Source organism: Mauremys mutica, chromosome 4, assembly GCF_020497125.1.
Source record: "Mauremys mutica isolate MM-2020 ecotype Southern chromosome 4, ASM2049712v1, whole genome shotgun sequence".
NCBI classification, from domain to species: domain Eukaryota; kingdom Metazoa; phylum Chordata; order Testudines; family Geoemydidae; genus Mauremys; species Mauremys mutica.
In genome coordinates this window covers 93,669,970-93,690,804 of record NC_059075.1, presented here as the reverse complement: position 1 = coordinate 93,690,804, position 20,835 = coordinate 93,669,970, and the positions used below count along the sequence as shown (strand labels likewise).

The following is a 20,835-nucleotide window of genomic DNA, read 5'->3' as shown; positions in this document are numbered from 1 at the left end:
AGCATCATGTAGATAAGCCCTGAGTCTAGTAAGAAAGTGCAACTTTTCAGATTTTGTTTTAAATGTAAGTGGTCTACAAGGGCATGGGGAAAGAGACTGTACATATTTCACTGTAAATAAACATTTTATATAATTTAATGTTAAACATGTTATTAATACAGCAGCTGTATAAGTAAAAATATATGGTCTCAATCCCTCATTGCTTATTCAGGTAAAATCCTTTTTGGCAGTTTTGCATCAGGAATAAGAAATAGGGCCATAAGTTGCAATCACAAAACAAATTCTGTATTTGATGATTCCTTTGTTGTCATATAATAAGAAATAAAAAATATGAAAAAGAACATGTTAAAGTATTCTAGTCATTAGGCTAATCAAATAATATGAGTAAATATAGCCCCTTTCATCTGTAGACTCACAGCACTTTACAAAGAAAGATAAGTCTCACAGTTCCTTTTTTACCACTGGGGAAACTAAGGCACTCAGAGGTGAAATGACTTGCCCAAGGTTAAACAGAATGTCAATGGCAGATATGGGAATAGGCCCAAAGTCTCCTGACTTCCAGTCCAGATCATAGAACCATAGATTATTAGGGTTGGAAGGGACCTCAGGAGATCATCTAGTCCAACCCCCAAGCAAGATGAAGCCCCAACTAAATCCCCAAATGTCCCCCTCAAGGATTGAACTCATAACTCTGGGTTTAGCAGGCCAATGCTCAAACCACTGAGCTATCCCTCCCCCAGATCCCTAGCCAGTGGGCCACACTGACTCCTTAAAAGCCCTATTTAAGGGAAAGAAAGGTGATGATTTGTGCTCATTTGTGGTAAGGGTTTAGGTCCTTTCAACTGCAGGGTGAAGGGTGGGTTGGTAGGGGAGGCCGGGCCCTCCCAGTCCACCAGGCTCCAGCCCATGGCCTGTGAGGGCTATCAAAGGTCTGACATCCAGTAGTGCCTTAAGGCTGCCCTCCCTGGCCACTTCCTAGCACCCCATTATTGTCCAAAGTTCGCAGTCTGTGGCAAGGATGTGCGAAGGGGGGTCAGCTCATGGCTAGGTACCTTTTCATGGCTATGCTTGGTGTGGCAGCTCTCTCTCTCTCAGGGCAGTGGCAGCCTCCTCCTGTGACTTGGCTCTTTGGCCAGATCAGTTCCAAGTCTCTCCCCAGCTGGGGTAGTCCATAACACCACAAGGGGAATTAACATAAACAAACTGAGTTCGTAGGAGAGAGAGAGGGGGGGGAATGCCTCCCTCTCCGAGTGTATCTGAAGCAGGTTCTCCCTTCCCCCAGGGAGGGAGCTTCAGGTAGTTATTGCTGGAAGAGATCCTGCCTTCCCTCAGGAGCTGTGAATTGCTGGTGTGCCCTCTTCCCTGGACTGCCACCAAGGGAGCTATTCTGCTCCTTTTTAATTTCTCCTCCAGTCTGTGCATCTCTTGCAATCCCTTGTTGGCCAGTGTGGGGTTTGCATACCTCATCACAACTACATCATGAGTACGGGATGCTGGGAAAAGATTTGATTGGACAGATATCAAGAGAATTTCATTGTGTGCCCATGGATATGACCCCAACCAGTCAGAAATGGATAGTTTCATTGAGATTTTCAGGTTCCTTTGAACTCTATCTTAGATTTTCCAACAGCATTGGAATAGCAGAATGGGATGCAAACCCAAACAAAATAAAATTGCGTATGAAACTCATGGTAATCAAACCCCCTGGGATTCACACACTTCTAGTTTAATATCATTCACTTCCAGAGATATGGGAGCTGGGAGGAAGAGGGATGGCACACAGAAAAGGAAGCCACATGTTCCATGGAGACTGAATATTGTATCTCAAGTGCAGATACATGTTTTGAATCCTGAAATTGTTCCTGAAATCTGCAGTATGTTTTGCTACCAGCTCAGCCAGCACACCAGACACACCATTTTCCAATGAAGAAATTTTTTTAAAATGCATACAGTGAAGCGCTAAATCTGCCAGAGTTCTTATTTGGGAAGAGTCCTTTCAAGTTGCTCAGCCCTCTGGTGGCCACTTACATCCAGAAAAGGGGAAGTTAATAAATCATGAGGTAGATTATTTATGCAGAAAAACAACAAATTCCACATTCTTCTGAAAAAGATTAAAACATTCCCCTAGACATGGTTCAAAATTTTTCCCCATGAACAATCCATGAAGAGGCCTTGATAAAGATATTTGATATGTTACAGGAAATAAGAGAAGGAATAGCTAGCTTGGATTTTCATTTGTTGGTTGGTTAACTATCGTTTGGATGGCAGAAGGTGAGCAGCTAGTAAATAAAATCTTGTAAATGTTTAGTTTATCATACGAAGCACATATCATAATTGCCTGAAATCCCAGCTATGTGATCCCATCAGAGCACTGCTTAAGATTTCCTTTCTAAATGGTAAATTAAATACATAATATATCTGCACCTGGCCAATATTTATTAAATGATCTGTTGCATTCAGACTCAGTCAAACTCAAATGCAAAAAGAGGAAAATATAATTAGCATCTTGCAACATTCCAAAGCATATCTTGCATTTGCCTCTTCATGAGATTTACATGACTTGATAAACATGAGTGACTTAGATATTAACAAGATTTTGCATAATTCCTGCACTATTTACAAACACATATTTATACAACAGTTTCCCCAATATTAAATTTTAATGCATACCAAGCTAAAATATGCAGGCTTTACTCCATTATTTTATATTATACCTCTACCCTGATATAACGCAGTCCTCGGGAGCCAAAAAATCTCACCGCCTTATAGGTGAGACCACATTATATCGGGTTTGGTCCGGTACGCCATGCCGGACTGGACCGGCTTTCCTGGTGGTGATTTAAAGGGCCTGGTGCTCCAGCTGCTGCGGGGAGCCCCAGTCCCTTTAAATCACCGCTGGAGCTCTGGCAGTGGGGCTCGGGTGGGGATTTATAGGGCCTGGGGCTCCCTGCAGCGGCCAGAGCCCCGGGCCCTTTAAACCACAGCCAGAGCTCTGGCAGTGGGGCTCGGACGATTATTTAAAGGGCCTGGGGCTCCACACGAATTTGGATATAACATGGTAAAGCAGTGGGGCTCGAGGCTTCCCACTGCTTTACTGCGTTATATCCGAATTCGTGTTATATTGGGTTGTGTTCTATCGTGGTAGAGGTGTATATCCTTCTATTGTATACACTTAATATTTTCCTTTTTTCAGATTTAAATCTTAATCTTCCCAGATTTCAAATCACACTTAAATGAGACACTTTATCCCCAGCAATATACTTTATCATTCAACTTCAGAAACCTAGGGCTAAAAGTGGTTTAAGACAGTCTGTCCTCCAGCTTAGCTAAGAAATGCACCTATAATCTAAGGCTGTGTCTCTACACTACAAAGTTTCTACATGATGTAAATTACATTGGTTTACACTGCTCAGGCACGTGTACATTTAGCTGCTTGTGTCAATGCTGCGCATACACACCACAAGTGCTTGCATCAATGGAAAATGCAGTGCATCACAGGTAGGCATCCCAGTGCGCCCTGTGCAGCCAACCAGCACAATGCTTTGTGGGGCATTTTCTCAGTGCTTTCTGGGATACCAGCAATTTTCCCAGGGATTTCTGAGAACTAGGGGTCAAGTTCCCATAATGCCACATTCTCCATCCCATAATGATCATTCCATCCTACAATTTTAAAATGCCCACAATCCCGTGTGTCACTTTTTGGTTTCCACCATCTCTCTGGCAGAACCCAGAGTTCAGCACAATTCTAATGACCAAAGCTAATAGAGGATGCACAATTTGTCTGTATCTGCAGAACTTCAGTGACTACCACTTCAGCTGTTGGTTCAATGAAGAAGAAGAGATGTTTGACAACAATGAATAGAGGCTGATGGACACAGTGAATAAAAATGTCAGATTGCTGTTGGCATTCACAAAGCAATTCTAAACGGTGGATCAGTGCTTCTGGGCCCAGGAAACAAGCACTGATTAGTGGGATTACATCATACGGCAAGTTTGGGAGGATGAACAGTCGCTGAAGAACTTTTAGATGTGAGAGGCCATATTTCTGGATCTGTGTGCTGAATTCAGCCAAGCCCTCTTGTATTGGGACACCACAATGAGAGCTACGTTGATAGTGAAGAATTTTTTTTCTTATCGTATGGCAAGAGAGGTGATTAGCAACGTTTAAATAGCCCAGTCCAAGTAGGGGAGCTTCTCCGCTTCTGTGTAAAGATACACATTTCCCCAAGACTCTCTTATCATCCATTTTTAAGATGTTCCACTTGCTGTAGGGACAGATCATTGCCGCTCACGTGCTCTTGCTCACCCCCATTCCAGAAAAGGTTTCAATGAGTCCGTGTGCACAAACATGTTTGTGAGAGTATAGGCCAGGAACCTGCAAAGCACTTAAGTAGATGTTTAAACTTTAAACATGCACTTAAGTCTGATTTCAATGGGACTTAAGCAGAGTCCTGGCGGGGTTAAGTACTTTGCTGCATTAGTTAGTATTGTATATGTGTCCAGGCAGTGTAGACATGCTCAATAGACTGATGGTTACATATTTCAGTGCAGAGTCTGGGAGAATTCAAGGCACTTATTGTAAACTAGGGCAAAATAGAGACCAAACCTTCAGGCTTCTGTGCTGCAACCACCTGTGGGAGTGAGGAATCTGGCTGCCATGTTCTGTACTAATTATGGTTATGAAATATCAGATGTAAAATAACCTGATAATGTTAACCTTTTATGCAAAAAATGGATTAATAGTTGTGTGACAAAGCAAGGTAGTATGGGGTGGGAGTGGGGAGGCAAAATGTAAGCTAATGCTACCTACAAGCTGCCCTTGAAGTTATGCATCAAACTAACTAGTACTCCTGCCAAAGCATTTCTACTTCCCAGGCTGCACTTGGAACCTTCACTTTCCCATACCGAACACGTAATAGGTACAGCGCCTGAAAAATGTTAAGGGGACTGCTGGTCAATTATGGGCCTCAGGTAATAGATTTTACTAACCAGGAAAATAAAACTCAGTGTTAAGAACATCAGATCAAATTCTATTCCCAGTTACACGGGTGCAATTCCAAAGCAACTTCATTAAGTCTGTAGAGTTACTCTGGATTTAGGCTGGCATAATGAGAGCAGAACTTGGCCGATAGTAAGGTAAAAATGTATTTGTAGATTAGCTTCATATAACAAACTGGTAACTACCTTTTCTTCTTAAGGCATGATTCTCTTTACACTTGTACTGGTGTAAGTTGAAGCCAATGGATCACTATATGGTGTAAGATAAGAATCAGGCTCTCTCTGTTCAAAACTGGCTCAAAACCACCAGCACCAGTTGATGCAAATCTTACCAGCAAATTATCAGGATAGAGTCCTAGCTCCAGCTATACACTGAGGTGCATTCCTGCATATATAGAAAAAGGTGGGTAGGAGGAGGGATGATTTGCCTCCTTCAGAGTTCAAGGTAGCAGAATTTCCCCTGGCTGGTTTTGGCCATCCCTAATTATAATAGCTATTTTTAAACTATGTAATTTTTATGGTCTCACTGAAGCACTCATGATTGCCAAAATAGTTGAGAAAATGGTGCCCAGCATTTGTATGGAAGTATGGGGAGGTGATTGTAAAGAAGGCTTAATGTAAACCCTATAATTTAGATGAGTTCCAAATGGAAAAATGTAAATGGTGTTAAGTTTATGCCAAAAAGCACAACAGTAATTGCTATGTATCGTACTACTGAGCACTGAATTTCAGTGCAAATGAAAGCCACATTATAATGTTAATCACTGGCTCTAACAAATCACAATAACAGGTAGCTGTTTTTTTCTGAGGTGTTTCATTCTTCTTTTGAACTGAACTCAGAAGTACAACAGTCGATTTATCTTTTCATCTCTAAGAAACTAGTTCAGGGAAAATGGTATTTTCTACAGAAGTTTTATTGAAAGACAGTTAATAATCAAATAGCATTTTATTCACATTCACCAAAACATGTGTATCTAACAGTGGCCCTTCCACCTGACCTTCAGTTATTCCACCCTGGCTTTGATCTGGTCAGATACTGCAAGCTTAACAGTTTGGAAATGGTTCAGTATTTGGATGAGTAGTCTATAGACTGTAGAAATTAGAGACCTACCTACTAAATCACCCACACTTTTTCCCTAGTCATTACTGAATTAATATCTCAGAATTCTAATCAGAGACACTCTGTTTGTTGTTGGTGGGCTGACTTTTAGAAGCTATGTAAAACCACGTTCCTGCTTACAACCTGTGGCCGTGAAAGATCCTACCATAATTCTTGTAAGAGCAGGGTCTTAAATTATGAGGTTCCGGATAAATTCCAACTCAATTAATACTAAGAATTATTATGTTATATGGTAGTACCGAGTTGCCCTATTGTGGTAGGCACTATGCACACATATAATGGAATGATCCTTGCTTACAATCAGAGAATAAAACAGACAAACCTCAGGTGGATGCAGCAAAGATGCAGGTAACACAGAGACACTTATGATTAGTATAATAAGGAGCAATCACAGTACTCCAACTGCCCAACTCTTGTTAAAAGTTTTGTAGGAATCATGATATTTATGAGAGTTAAGTATTTAATTTGGCCTAGCTAAATGTTTCCTGTAGCTTTTACTGCATTACACATTTTTCACTTCCTGTTTCAACCACCAAGAGACAATGGATGATGCTTCAGGGTCAAATGCCTACAGTGTGCTGAAAATACAGAGCAATATAACTCATTCTCAGAATGGAACACCACTATCAACTAGTTACCCTAATGTCTGGAAGAAATACACACCTTGAGGAATAAAAAGGGCTCAAATACAATCAAAGTAAGATGAAGGTGATGCTCGTGGGCAAGGGGAATCATCTCTCTATTAAACAGTGCATTGACTCTGAATGAATCTTCTTGGATTGCTGATGGGACTCTTATAACACCATTACATTCTACACAGTTCTTACATTAGCTTGCAACACAGTGGACAGCATGCTGCAATGTTTTGTTGTAACTTTAAATCAGGAAGCAAAACAAATTTCTGTCAAAAACATCCAGTTGCTGATCTAACACAGTGCTTTTCTGAGTGATATTGATTAATTTGAGAAAATGCAGGTACCATAGTGCAGCCCAATTGACATGCTTGGCTAAAATGTAAGGATTTACCAGCATTTCAATCATGCCTCCAATATTATGCGCATAATTTCCTCCACAAAATGTTTAGAAGACTAACTGCCTGATTTGTGGGTGAAATCTTCTAAAAGCTATGCTTCTAAATAGGTGCAACTGGGGACACAGAGCTGTGCCTGGAATATTGAGTCTGTTTTTTAAAAATGTAGGCCAAATAGTTGCAAGGGAATGATGTGCAGGTTAAACTACTGCTGACTCATGTGTATAAAAACAGGCATCAATGTATTGTAAATCATATTAGACTTATTATAAACTGAACCTGGTTTTACTTGTAACTTGGATCCATGTAAAAGTACTTACTTCAGAATTACACAGCCTGTACCAACAGGAGGCGCTGTCCAGAAAACATGAATGCGTGTCCGTCTTCTTGGCGTACTCTCGGTAACAGCAACAGGACAATTACTCATGAATTGTGTTTCTTCTTCATCTATAATCTAAAGAAATATAAAGATACTTTATAATAATAAATGTGCTTAGAAAGTGTTTTATGTCAGTTTGTGTCTCCTTTAAATGGAATTACCTGTAACTATATTTTTCTAGATCACCAGTCTTTCGCAGACAGAGTTGTAAAAGTCAATTAATCTATTAAAATAAACAAAATGAAACCAGCACTAAAAGAAATGGTCTCAAGTTATGGGAAGTTGCTCCTTTCTGAATATGGCTGCAAATCAACCATATAGGGATGTATAAAAGCAGCAAAGAATCCTGTGGCACCTTATAGACTAACAGACATTTTGCAGCATGCAAAACATCTGTTAGTCTATAAGGTGCCACAGGATTCTTTGCTGCTTTTACAGATCCAGACTAACACGGCTACCCCTCTGATACTTGACATATAGGGATGGAGTTCCCAAACTTTTTGCCAGCTTGACCCTATTTTAATGAATTATTTCCTCCCAGAATGCCAGACAGCAAGGAAGATGACATTTTGAAGAGCAAAATGGCATCCCCCACACAGCATGACCTCACACACACCATACATGTGAGTTCACGCTGTATGGAGGACACTGTTTTGCTCTACAAAATGGCATCCTTTATGCCTTATGGCTCACACACACACACACACTGTCCATATACCCTTGAGCCAGTTGTGAGAGTAAGCTGATGCTCTGCAGGAACAGGGGCTGTGAAACAGAGTTTGAATTAGAATCTGCAAGACTTTGGTTTTGATACATGTGCAAATATTTTCTACAATGTCCTCCAGTATTTGTATTCCACGGGTTTCACTTGGAGTCTGGTGTTTGAACAAGCACAAACTCTCAAAGACAATTCAGTTAAAACTGCCAAGTTTTGTTTGGAACCACACAATGCTGTGATTTTGAGAGGCTGCACTTCAAAATCAGAAAATGGCTTGCATTGACTTGGCCTGGCCAAGGGTGACTTCAAACTGGGTCCAGTTTACATCAGAGAGTTACAAATCTTAGCCAAACCATTCAGTAAATCTTTTCTGAATTTCAAGATTGTAACTGGGCACATTTTCTGTGGCTGCAGGTTTTAATTGCTAACTTTTTGCCCAACTCTATTCACCATTGAATACATTCTGCAATTAATGTTGCTTTAACAGATGTTCTGGTACAGCTGAAAGCATTTCACGTAGTGTAGAAAAGGGAATATCTGTAGTTTGAACAGATTTTCATTTAGAGGGTAGGTGGGGTCTACACTAAACAACTGGCACCCTTGTTGGCAATCTCAAAAGAGAGGCATAGAGCTAGAACTCCTTTCCTTTTAGGTCAGGGTGGAGGTGCATTGGCACAATCCAGTGTGGACAACCCTCTGTTCTACTTAGACTATAGATAAACAGATGACTTTGGATTCTAGGGCCATTACTCTGGCCTCTTTTATGAAATCTAAGAAAATAAACAAAAATAAAAAACAATGAATATATAAATTCAAGGAATGTACGTGGATACAATTGTTTTTTTAAAAATATATCTAATACCCATATATTTTGTCCATCACATTTATTGATTTGTATCACATCCCTTATGAGACACATGTCAGTGCCAAACTATCCCACTAGATTTGAATTTTGTAAATTATTCGCATGAAATTTTGAGAATATGGACTGCTGTCAACAGGGCCGGCTCCAGGGTTTTTGCCACCCACGCGGGAGAAAATAAATAAATAAATAAATAAATAAATAAAAGCCGTGATTGTGATCGGTGGCAGCTCCACCACTCTGCTTTCTTCTTTGGTGGCATTTAGGCGGCAGGTCCTTCCCTCCAAAAGGAACTGAGGGACCCGCCGCGAATTGCCACCAAAGAGCCCGACATGCCGCCCCTGCCCCTTGGCTGCCCCAAGCACCTGCTTGCTGAGCTGGTGCCTGGAGCCGGCCTTGGCTGTGAACAAATATAGTTCAGGCACTATACTGATTTTTTCCCCACTTCTATTTGACACGATCTAATGGTCTAAGCACCAAATGGCACTCACTCAAAGTCCTAAACTGAAATCTTGGCTTTGACACTGAGCTGTACCTATCCTATTTGCTTCAAATTCCCCAACTGCAAAATGGGGAAAATAATATTTATCAGCCTTCCTCTGAGATATTCTGAGGGTTAACTGCTCAGTGACTGATTGGATTCCCTTGCTTATGTTGCATAGTACAGGCATGGCCACTCATAATCCTCTTCTACCTCACTATCCTCCTTCAAGATGAGTCCTCTCAGTCTTCCCCACATGGGTCAGTGTTGGTAATGTGGTTTGGCCCTTTGGCCAACTAACTAAGCAAATTTAACACCTTCCAGAGTAACAAAAGTCCAAAGAAACCCAAATCCCAAGAAACAAAAGATTCTTCCTCTTTGGCTACTCTTCAACCCTCCTTCAGGGCTACCTTTAAGTCTTTCTCTCCTCTGAGATAAAGGGCTAACTCCTAAGCTGCTTCCCTGGAGTCCTTCTTACCGTCCACCACTCACTGGAGTTCCCTGCTTCCTGCAGATCCTACCTCAGAGCTTCCCTCTCTATGAGTTCTCTTAGCCCTTTTTATGAGGCTCAGGTGTTCACCAGACTGTCACCTGACCCATATGCTGGGAAGCAGCTAATTATGGCATAGGCAAGGCTTGCTCCATTTTCCATTAAACGGGTAAGTCGCTCTATGATGGTACTTTACTCTGTAAACAGTCCCATTTATTTCAATGGGAATTTTGATTGAGTGAAGAGTGTGAAATTTTGCCCAGGCTGCATAACTGGGGACAGAACAGGATCAGAATTATTAAGCTTTTCATAGTACATGCATTTTCTACACACCACTGTAAGCTATTAATGTCATTATTTTCTCTAATGTTAGCCCACGGTGGCATTTCATAGCAAATGGACTTCATTTTCAACTTATTTCATTATATTTTACATTTTAGCTTGTCTCCCATTACATTGTGTTTTAAAACCCAGAGAGTATGGGAGAATAAAGACAGGGAAAGAAGAGGAATTGGATTAGTTTTGCCTAAGGGTTATGTCTCAAGTTATAGCTCTGAGAAGATGAAGTAATACAGTGCCTGCTTGGCTAAATAGGTCTGATCGTCTAGAACATGTCATTCTACACCCCATGTTGATTTATATATCTAGCAACATTATTATGTTTCAGAGGGAAAGAATATCAATCACAGATACTTGAAACAACAACACTTGTTTAAATTTACTTCCTTGCAGTCAAACTGTGAAATATATTCTATTTTTGTTTTGGATTATGCTGGTGTCTGCTTTTCATTTTATATACCGATAAAATTATGAAAAATTAACTATCATTTCCAGCATTTTAGCATAAACCCAGACTATGTTGAATTATGAATGTTAAGTAATAACTAGTAAGTAAATACTATTGCATGATTTAAATAACATATCTACTCAGTTGAAATAACATTTACACAGCAAAAATGTTATGATTAAGTTGTTATAGATGAATGATTGAAAATCCCACAAACCTATATGAGAGACATGGTGAGGGAAGTAACATCTTTTATTGGACTAATTTATGTTGGTGAGAGAGACAAGCTTTCAAGCTTACACAGAGCTCTTCATCTGAAGTGGAGCTCTTTGTAATCTCTAAAGCTTTTCTTGCTCACCAACATAAGTTGGCCCAATAAAAGATGTTACTTCGCCTATTACCCAGGGTTATCTGAACCCAAAGCTATGGTAACCAATCTCTGTTTTTCAGGCAGTGTCAGGAAATAAATCAGTGAGGGGACACAGCACCTCCATCTGATAAATGATTGATACACACAAATGTGCTTTTACTCAAAAATCCATATTCTGATAGAATACAAAGCACATATTAAAACTATCAATAACCTAGAAGCACCCCAAATAGTTATCCAAAATCTGAGGTGATAGCGAGTGGCAGCAGCAGGGTTCCAGTCGCCAGCCTTTCTCCTAGCTGCTGGAGAAATTAATATTATTGCCTTTTTGTTCTTAGAAAATTCAAACTTTTATCAAAGTACACTTTCTAACTAATATTTTATAAGTAATTTAAAACAAAGCATAACTTAAACTAATCTTTAATAGGATGATCATTTTCCTAGCAACAGCAAAGAACTCATAATTTTTATCTTCAGCAAAGCAGCTCTAGGAAAAAACTTAAGGACACAGGCACTTACAGCCAGGTCAGCTAACCTTGTCAGCAGCTGTTTTTGTCTGTCTAAGCAAGGCCAAATTTCTTCTTGCTAAGTGGTGTTCTCACTTCCAGTTTTTGGTGGCTAAGTGCACAAGATGGCTGTGAGTTATGTCAAGTCCAGTTTTTTCGTAACACACCCACCTTGTCTATACTATCCTGGGACCAACATGGCTATGACACTGCATAAACCTCATGGGGAATAATTTGAATGAGTTAATTTTAAATACTTTGCAGAATCCAAGTTAATTCAAATTGGTGACATATACTTGACTAGCCCACAAAATGTATAGGTAATTCAAATAGCCATGCGTCAGTGTGGGAGCAACTTTTACAGAAAAAAAAAGAATATCTAATTCATAAAGATATTAACAGTTCTTTCCTGTTTGGTTCAATCTCTTCACATTGTTTCTAGAAAGGAATAAGCTAGAAACTAATTTAAACCTTAATCCAAAACTCGGATTTACACAAGACCTTTCTGCGAATTCAAGAAAATTCGGTTAACTCCCTTCCCAAAATTATGTTTTCTATATATCAGTGGTTCTCAACCTTCTTTTTTTTCATTTGCAGATCCCTTTGGAAGTCCTAGACATAGTCACCACAGGTTGAAAACCACAGTTCTATGTTAACGATAACCTTTCACGGACCCCTTAGACATAGTCTGTGGATCCCCAGGGGTCTGCAGACCACAGGCTGAGAACCACTGCTATATATCATAGAATGACCAGATCTGATCTCTCAGATCTTACTCAAGTCAATGGAGTTGAGAGGACTCAACACTTGGCAGGATTGGACCCATGGAAGTTCAGAGATGGAAAAAAACTCATATAATCTAGTCTAGAGCAATCTCATGCTAGTATAGGCTAGTTCAGGGATCGGCAACCTTTGGCATGTGGCCTGCCAGGGTAAGACCCCCCTGGTGGGCCAGGTCAGTTTGCAGGTTTGGCCGATTGCAGCTCCAACTGGCCATGGTTCGCCGCTCCAGGCCAATGGGGGCTGCGTGAAGCGGTGGCCAGCACATCCCTCAGCCCGCACCGCTTCCTGCAGCCCCCATTGGCCTGGAGCGGGGAACGGCGGCCAGTGGGAGCTGTGATCGGCCGAACGTGTGGATGTGGCAGGTAAACAAACTATCCTGTCCCGTCCCATCAGAGGGCTTACCCTGGTGGACCGCGTGCCAAAGGTTGCCGATCCCTGGGCTAGTTCTTACAATGTATTTTCTAGAGCTTTAGCCAGACTAACTTTAAGTGTCCCAAGTGATGTGGCTTTTACCATTTCCTTTCCATATCATACTAGAGCTAACTGTCAGAAAGCTTTTCCTGATGTTCAGTGATGATGGTGGTGATTGCAACTTGTCCCAAGTCCGTTCCTTCATCCCCGCTAATTCTCCCTTTAAAAATAAAAATAGCACTGAAAAAAATGGGATCATTCTCCTTTCCAGCTGAAGCCAAAGGAGATCAAGTAGCAGTACAGTGAGACACAAGCTAATTCTGAGCTATTCATTTCTCTCTTCCCCAAGATATATATGCCATATCCCCTTTCCTCCTTTAGCACTCCTCTTAGTGAATATGAAGCTGGGTGTCTGTGGTATACATTAACCTGTGAAAATATTTGCATTTGCACAGAAACTTCTATCAAAGGGCATCAAAGCATTTTGCAAATGTGAGTATTACCGTTTTTTCTCACTTGACAGATGGGGAAACTAAGGCAGGGACAGTCCAGTGAATTGACTAAAGGTAATGCACACAGTCAGTGGCAGAATCAAGACTAGAATCCTGGTCTCCCTAACAACTAAACCACATTTCTGATTAGGAATAGGTACACCTTGATCTGATTTTGTTAAAATCAGAATACTTTCCCCATCCTCCCCTCTTCCCAGAAGCCACACCCATTTCTTGAAACAAACTGGAATATTTTTGAGGTTTAGGAAAATGTGGTTAAGGACCTCTCCCCTTCCTTCCATAAATATAGCCACTAAGCCCTCCCACCATCATTGCCTTTCCCCTGCTCCCTCTTATCTCTCTGCCTGCTACCCACTCTCCCAACAAGGGAAGAGAGAATGAGGAGAAAGGTGGGGAAGGTGGGAGAGAGGGAAAGGAGAATAGTTTGAGGGAGATATTTGTGGGAGAGATGAGTGGGGATTACGGTCTCTTGGAAGGAGCAGAGATGTGGGTGTTTGGGAATAAGGTATCTGTGGCCAAAGGAAGGAGAAACTCAAGACATTTGGATGGAGGATACAAGAAAGGAGCCCCAGGGAAGAGGTGTGTGTAAGGGTATGTCTTCACTGCACAGTCAACCTGAGCTCTTACCTGGGTTTTAACACAAATCTCCCTACCATCCATGCAGAGAAGTCTGTGACCTGGGTTTGGAGGTGTTTTAGCCCCAACTAGCTTACCCAGGTGGAGGTACAGGTTGGAGGCCAGGCTTTGGTTTAATTATTGGTGGAACCTGCCCAGTTTGCAGTGAGGATGCAGGCGAAATCATCTGAGTGCTGATATTCCTTCAATGCCTTCCCACAATTCCGCTGGAAAGACAGACACTTTATCTCACAACTGACAAGGAAAAACCCAGGAGTGCAAAGAACCCAGAGACCCACATGGGTAGGTGCAGACACAGTGAGGACAGTAACACGGGTAGGGCTTTGCAGTGGAGATGCTTGCACCTGGGTGCTCAGAGACAGGTGCCATTCAAGCACATTATGGTTTGTCTTCACTGCATGGGTAAAGAGTTTGCGATGGGAGTGGGGCGGTTAGTGAGAGGTAGGTGTGACTAGGGTACTTCGGGATGGGGAAGAAAGAAGCAGGTTTGGGAGAGAGGAGAATGAAGAGAGACTGGGGGAAGGAGGGAAATAGAGCTCCCTGCAGGCTGAAAGTTGGGAGGAAGTATCCCCCATCCTTTCCTGAGAACTCCTCTAAGGTCTGGATAATTCCAATATGGATTTGTGAACACTTAGCCAATGGAGGCCTTAGAAACTTCTTAGATTTCCCCATCACTTACAAACATGTCACAGAAAGCAGAATATGACCTTTATCTCTGCCACCTTATGCCCCACTGATCTGCCCCTACTTTGCTTCACACCCCTCACAACATGTGCTGGCAAAACTGACTTTTGGCTTGTGGGAGAATCAAGCAAGCAAAAGAAGAAAGCACGTTTCTACACTTTTCAGGGATACTGCCAAATCAAAATGAGCAAGGTTCATCATTCAGCTGTCATGCTTTCTGCTGAGATCATTCACCTCCACTTAAGAATCTGGAAGTGGAAGCTGCATTATTTTTCACAATGGAACAGCAATCAATGCTGGAAAGTATACCTCTAATGGAAGATACAGCTTTGAACCTAGTTAAATTAATTAAACAGTTGTTCGATCTGTTCTCCAAAAATACAGAGCTATTCAAGAACTGTATTAAAATGCAAAACAGCTGGTTGGGCCATTCTTAAAAGGGATGGTTTCCTGGGAAAGCTGTAAATACTGTCTAAATTACTGCATTAGTTATAGCAACACTAGCCCCATAGTCTATGGGCATGATGCAGGTAATCATCCTCTCAGAATAGTTATTGTAGCGTAAGGATTATGCATGCTTGGAAAAATCTTTAAAGACCATGCTCAACTCAGACTGAGCAAGGTGAATAACTATAGTTAAGCGAAAACAAATTAAGGCAAGCCAGATAGCGGCCAGTAAAGGATGAACCTTTCCTCTATATGGTCCTGGGTCCAAATCCAGTTTAGTGTGTGTTTAAAATTCATTTTTACCACTTAGTGTTTTTGGTGGCCCATATGAAATGAACAGGTGTTCAATCCAGTTCCGACTGGACAAATGGAATGCACAGAAACCAACACTACTACAGATGTCACTTCCAGGAAGGACTGAGTAAGACAGGCACTTAGCTACTTTCTTATCCTTAGAAATTGTTTTTCTAGATCAAAGGGCAGGCATGCTGGTAGGGGAGTCTGTGCTGTACCTGTGCTACACACAAATTTTAGTCCTCAGTGCAGTCTATCCAGCAATTTTCAAGAGCAATGAATTTCAGAATAATTTTTTTTAAAAAGTAAGGATAGCTAATGCTAAAGGAAGGAGATAAGGTTATAACCATGAGCCAGTGTGACTAACCTGGTGATTATAATTGGTTGATAATGCAAAAACAGTGCTCATAAACATTTCTTCAATTTCCAAATGCTTGTTTGGTTAGAGCGTGTTCAGGTCTCTTTCCATTAGCTACCAGTGAACATTCACACACACAAGTGGATATATATACTAATCCTATATAACCTACAAAAGAACTGCCAATTAGTGAGCTGTGAAGAATAGAAAATTCCATAATTAAATACAGAAGCAGTTATATTCTGGAATGTAGACACTGGGACAACAGAAAGTAGCTGGATTTTGAGCCTTGAACCCAATTTCCTTCAACAATCTCCATCAAAGCAAGAGGGAGTATTACACAAATGTTTGTCTGAGAAAAAACCTGCAAAGCCTGAGGGCCTCCATAAAATAATGGCTTTGAGGGAAAGTTAAAAAGAAACTTTGTCAACAAGGATTACTAATGTAAAATGCCAATGGATCTGAAAGCATCGAAAATCCTGCTTATTTTACAATGCCATTATAAAACTCAGAACCTTGAACAACAAGCTGAGGTGCTGGGGAATCAAAGAAGAAGAAGAAATATCCAGATTCTAGGAGTTCCTTCAAGTAAATATAAACCTGGCTCAAATACATTTGTTGAAAAGACGGTTCCATGGAGGTTAAACATCAAATCGATGTAGAAAATAGCTCTAGGACCCCTATCAGACACGATGTATCACTACAGCAATGGGGCATTTGTACTAGTGATCCCCTTTCTTACACAGGAGAAAGTGATAGATTCCTGGTAAAATTCAGGAAAAAGAGAAACAATTTCTGAGGATAATAAAATCCTGATTTTTTTCTGGAATTGACCCAGATGACGCATGCAAGGGAAAGAGTTGGCAGGAATAAGACACACGGAATAAAATGTAGAATTTGCAAAATAAATTATAGTTTGCTAAACTTCAGGTTATCTCTAATGAGGAACCTTACATTTTCTGGAATGGGCCAGCAGTTAGCTATTTGCTGGATAAGATCCTAAGAAAAAGTAGAACCTTTGACCAAGAATCAGGGGCCTCTAAGGGAGAATCTGCATGTGGTAAATGCTGTCCAACACATTAAAGCCAAAGAAATAATTAGTTTTAGCATTCTATTTGTGTCTTACCTTTTTTTTCTATTAAGATTTTAATATCATTGGATACAATTGTGCCCTTAGGGAGACTGCTGTAAATCTAGAACAACATCCTTGAAGTTACTGTGGATTTAAACCATAATGTGAATTTAAACTGTAAAGGAGAGTAGAATTTGGCTCAACATGTGTATAAGGAAAATATTAAAAGGCAGTGACTACTGGCTTCAGGCTTGATCTTGCATTCTTTTTATACCCCACTGACTTCAGGGGGAGTGTAGGGTGTTCAAGGACACTCCTTAGCTGTAATGGGAATGATTAAATAGCTTCTCCCACAACCAAGGCAAATCAGAGCAAAGCGTTGAGTGATGGACTAACCAACTACGCAGATGGTTAGTTCAAGAAGTTAAACTAGCAATTAGTTTTCCATACAGTGAAATTTGTTTTACAGTGGTTTGATATAGTATCTGAAGCTGTACAGGAAAATGCCATGATGCTGACAAAACAGTTGAAAAGCACCAAGTTGAAAGAGGGGTTAGTATAAAAAAAATCTGTACTGAGGATGAAGGAAGAAAAAGCTCTGTAAAGAATAATGTTCCAATCCCTCCACTGTCACAGCATCTACTTCCATTGCAAGGTCATGGGTCTGGTCCTGATCTTCAGAGCCATCAATCGGTCAGTGATCACATCTTCAAAACACTAAAACAGCTGTGCTCCTTTGGAACAATTTAGTAGTTCATAAAACCCAAACAAAGTACATGAGAGCAAGAGATCAGCATTTTTGCTGAGTCTTTGGCTTTGAAACTAGATCCCACAGGAGGTCAGACTAATTGAGTCTGTGCAAGGGTATGTTGCAAGACCGGCACTTAATTTGTGCCAAGGCATGCCAGGGCTGAGCCCTACCTCTAGGCCTGGCACCTCTGGGCTTGCTGCATCAGTTATGAAAGTAAAAAAATTGCTTGAGCCCCAGCAACTCTTTCACTACAAATTAAGCCTTATGCGAGACCCTTCTCTTTGAGGAAGCTTTCCCACCATAACACGAAAGGTTGGTATACCCAGGAAAGCAGAGGGACAGAATATGCACAAAGTCCATTTGGGACATCGCCATGCAAACCTAATTTACTTGTGATGCACTTAGATACTATGGTGATGGATGCTATAAAATCCCTAACATAAAAAGATAGAAATTGTATTTTAATCCCCCACTGCACCCTAAAGACAAGTCTTCTAAGTCAGTCCAAGAGATGGGCAGAAGATGAGGGCAAGGCTTGGAAAGTTAAGAACTCCTCTTCAGACATTTAATAGAACTATGATCCAAAGAAGACCAATGGGTATGATATCCATTAGCACAAGGACAGGAAAACAAAGTACATGCTCTCTACTCCAGGACACAAGAAATGAATTAAGAATCTGTCTGCGAGAGACTCTCTAAAGAAGGGTTTGAATTCTGTCCAACTGTCTTTTTCTTCCCTAGAATAAGCACTTTCAGTTGTGTACCTGGCAGAAAAGGCTGTGCTACATGATCAAAAAGAGAGAAACAACTGTAGTCTGAGAATCAAATGCATTCAAGTGTCCCTAATTTACCTAGCTATTATGAACCCTATATATGCTATACTATAGCATATGTTGTTCTTCAGTTCATCAGATTAAATGAGCACCAGAGCCACATTATGCCTACAATGGCCCTTTTCAATGTGCATTTCCAACAACAAGAGAGGAAGAAATATGTTTAATGTGCCCAAAATATTAACTATAACAAAGATAAGGCACTTAGCTGCCAGCTTTTCATTCTGAGCACCTTTTCCATCTCTGAGAAATGATTCAGGAAAAGCCCTATAAAACAGCATATAACTCATTACTTAAGTCAATATATTAAGAAGATAGTGCAAGTATATTGATATGGATAGACAAAAATAACTTGAAAACACTTAGTTGATGTAAAATAGTCATTATCACAGTGTATAATATTTCTGTTTTATGAGCCAGTCTCAGTAAATTTAATCAATATTTGTAATATGCTGAATTAATCTTTATAAGGTTGATGCTGAAGGAATTAGCACCAAGTGAACTGTGTGTGGCCAATTCTTGTGAACACTATGCAGAAAACTCAGATCACATGACTCTAAAGCAGGTGTCAACCAACATAAATTACTGTCTCGCTGTCGCTCACACACACACACACACACACACACACACACACACACACACACACAATTCCAAAAGAGAATTAAGCTTAAGAAGGGAGCCTGTTTTCTATGAAACTCTCAATAACTATAAAATTGAGAATAATATGGGAACAACTAGATAATCTGATTAAAGCCACTTTACTTTCTTATATGTCCCATATTGTGGGATGGATAATCCAAAAATTCACAGATCATAACACATTATAAGGAAATCTTTAAAGCAGTACTCATTCTTATATTGTTTCATAAATATATTAGGCACAAAGAGCTGTCATCAGACCTAAATCTATTTTTTTTCTTTAAGAAACACCTATTAGGTATGTCTACCACAACTGGACACCCACACCTGGCCTGTGCCAGCTGACACGGGCTTGCAGGACTATGGCTAATGGGCTTTTTAATTGTGGCGTAGGCTTGGGCTGCAGCCCAAGCTCTGGGACCCTATCACCTTGCAGGGTCATAGGGCCAGGGCTCTAGCCTCAGCCTGAATGTCTACACCACAATTAAACAGCTCCTTAGCATTTGAACAGGACATTGTTCAGAATGATTTTGCCCTTCTATATCATCATGGCGGCCAGGCTCTGGGACTCTGAGGAGGAAGGGTCCCAGAACTCTGAATGAGGGAGGCAACCTAGTGACAGAGTATGTGGAAAAAGCTAATGTACTCCATGCTTTTTTTGCCTCTGTCTTCACGAACAAGGTAAGCTCCCAGACTGCTATGCTGGGCAGCAAAACATGGGGAGGAGCTGACCAACTCTCTGTGGAGAAAGAAGTGGTTCGGGACTATTTAGAAAAGCTGGACGAGCACAAGTCCATGAGGCCAGATGGTAGATGTGACTGAAGAGCCTTTGGCCATTATCTTTGAAAACTCATGGTGATCGGGGGAGGTCCCGGATGACTGGAAAAAGGCTAATGTAGTGCCCATCTTTAAAAAAGGGAAGGAAGAGGATCCAGGGAACTACAAGCCAGTCAGCCTCACCTCAGTCCCTGGAAAAAATCATGGAGCGGGTCCTCAAGGAATCAATTCTGAAGCACTTAGAGGAGAGGAAAGTGATCAGGAACAGTCGGCATGGATTCACCAAGGGCAAGTCATGCCTGACTAACCTAATTGCCTTATATGACGAGATAACTGGCTCTGTGGATGAGGGGAAAGCAGTGGACGTGTTATTCCTTGACTTTAGCAAAGCTTTTGATTCAGTCTCCCACAGTATTCTTGCTGGCAACTTAAACAAGTATGGGCTGGATGAATGGACTATAAGGTGGCTAGATCATCGGGCTCAACAGGTAGTGATCAATGGCTCCATGTCTAGTTGGCAGCTGGTATCAAGCGGAGAGCTCCAAGAGTAAGTCCTGGGGCTGGTTTTGTAAAAGATCTTCATTAATGATCTGGAGGACGGCATGGACTGCAGATGACACTAAACTGGGAGGAGTGGTAGATATGCTGGAGGGTAGGGATAGGATACAGAGGGACCTAGACAAATTAGAGGATTGGGCCAAAAAGAAATATGATGAGGTTCAACAAGGACAAGTGCAGAGTCCTGTACTTAGGATGGAAGAATCCCATGCAATGCTACAGACTAGGGATCGAATGGCTAGGCAGAAGGATGTGGGGAAGGATGTGGGGAAATTGGAAAGAGTCCAGCAGAGGGCAACAAAAATTATTAGGGGGCTGGAGCACATGACTCATGAGGAG

At 41.1% G+C, this 20,835-nt stretch overlaps 1 protein-coding gene across 1 annotated transcript in view; it reads right to left on the bottom strand.

Annotated features, from left to right (window-relative positions):
- Positions 1 to 20,835, bottom strand: part of SPON1 (spondin 1) — a 337,162-nt gene that overhangs the window by 270,754 nt on the left and 45,573 nt on the right. Inside the window, exon 3 of the mRNA XM_045015301.1 lies at positions 7,469 to 7,602. Coding sequence (XP_044871236.1) covers positions 7,469 to 7,602 — 134 coding nt within the window. The remainder of the gene's footprint in view (positions 1 to 7,468; positions 7,603 to 20,835) is intronic.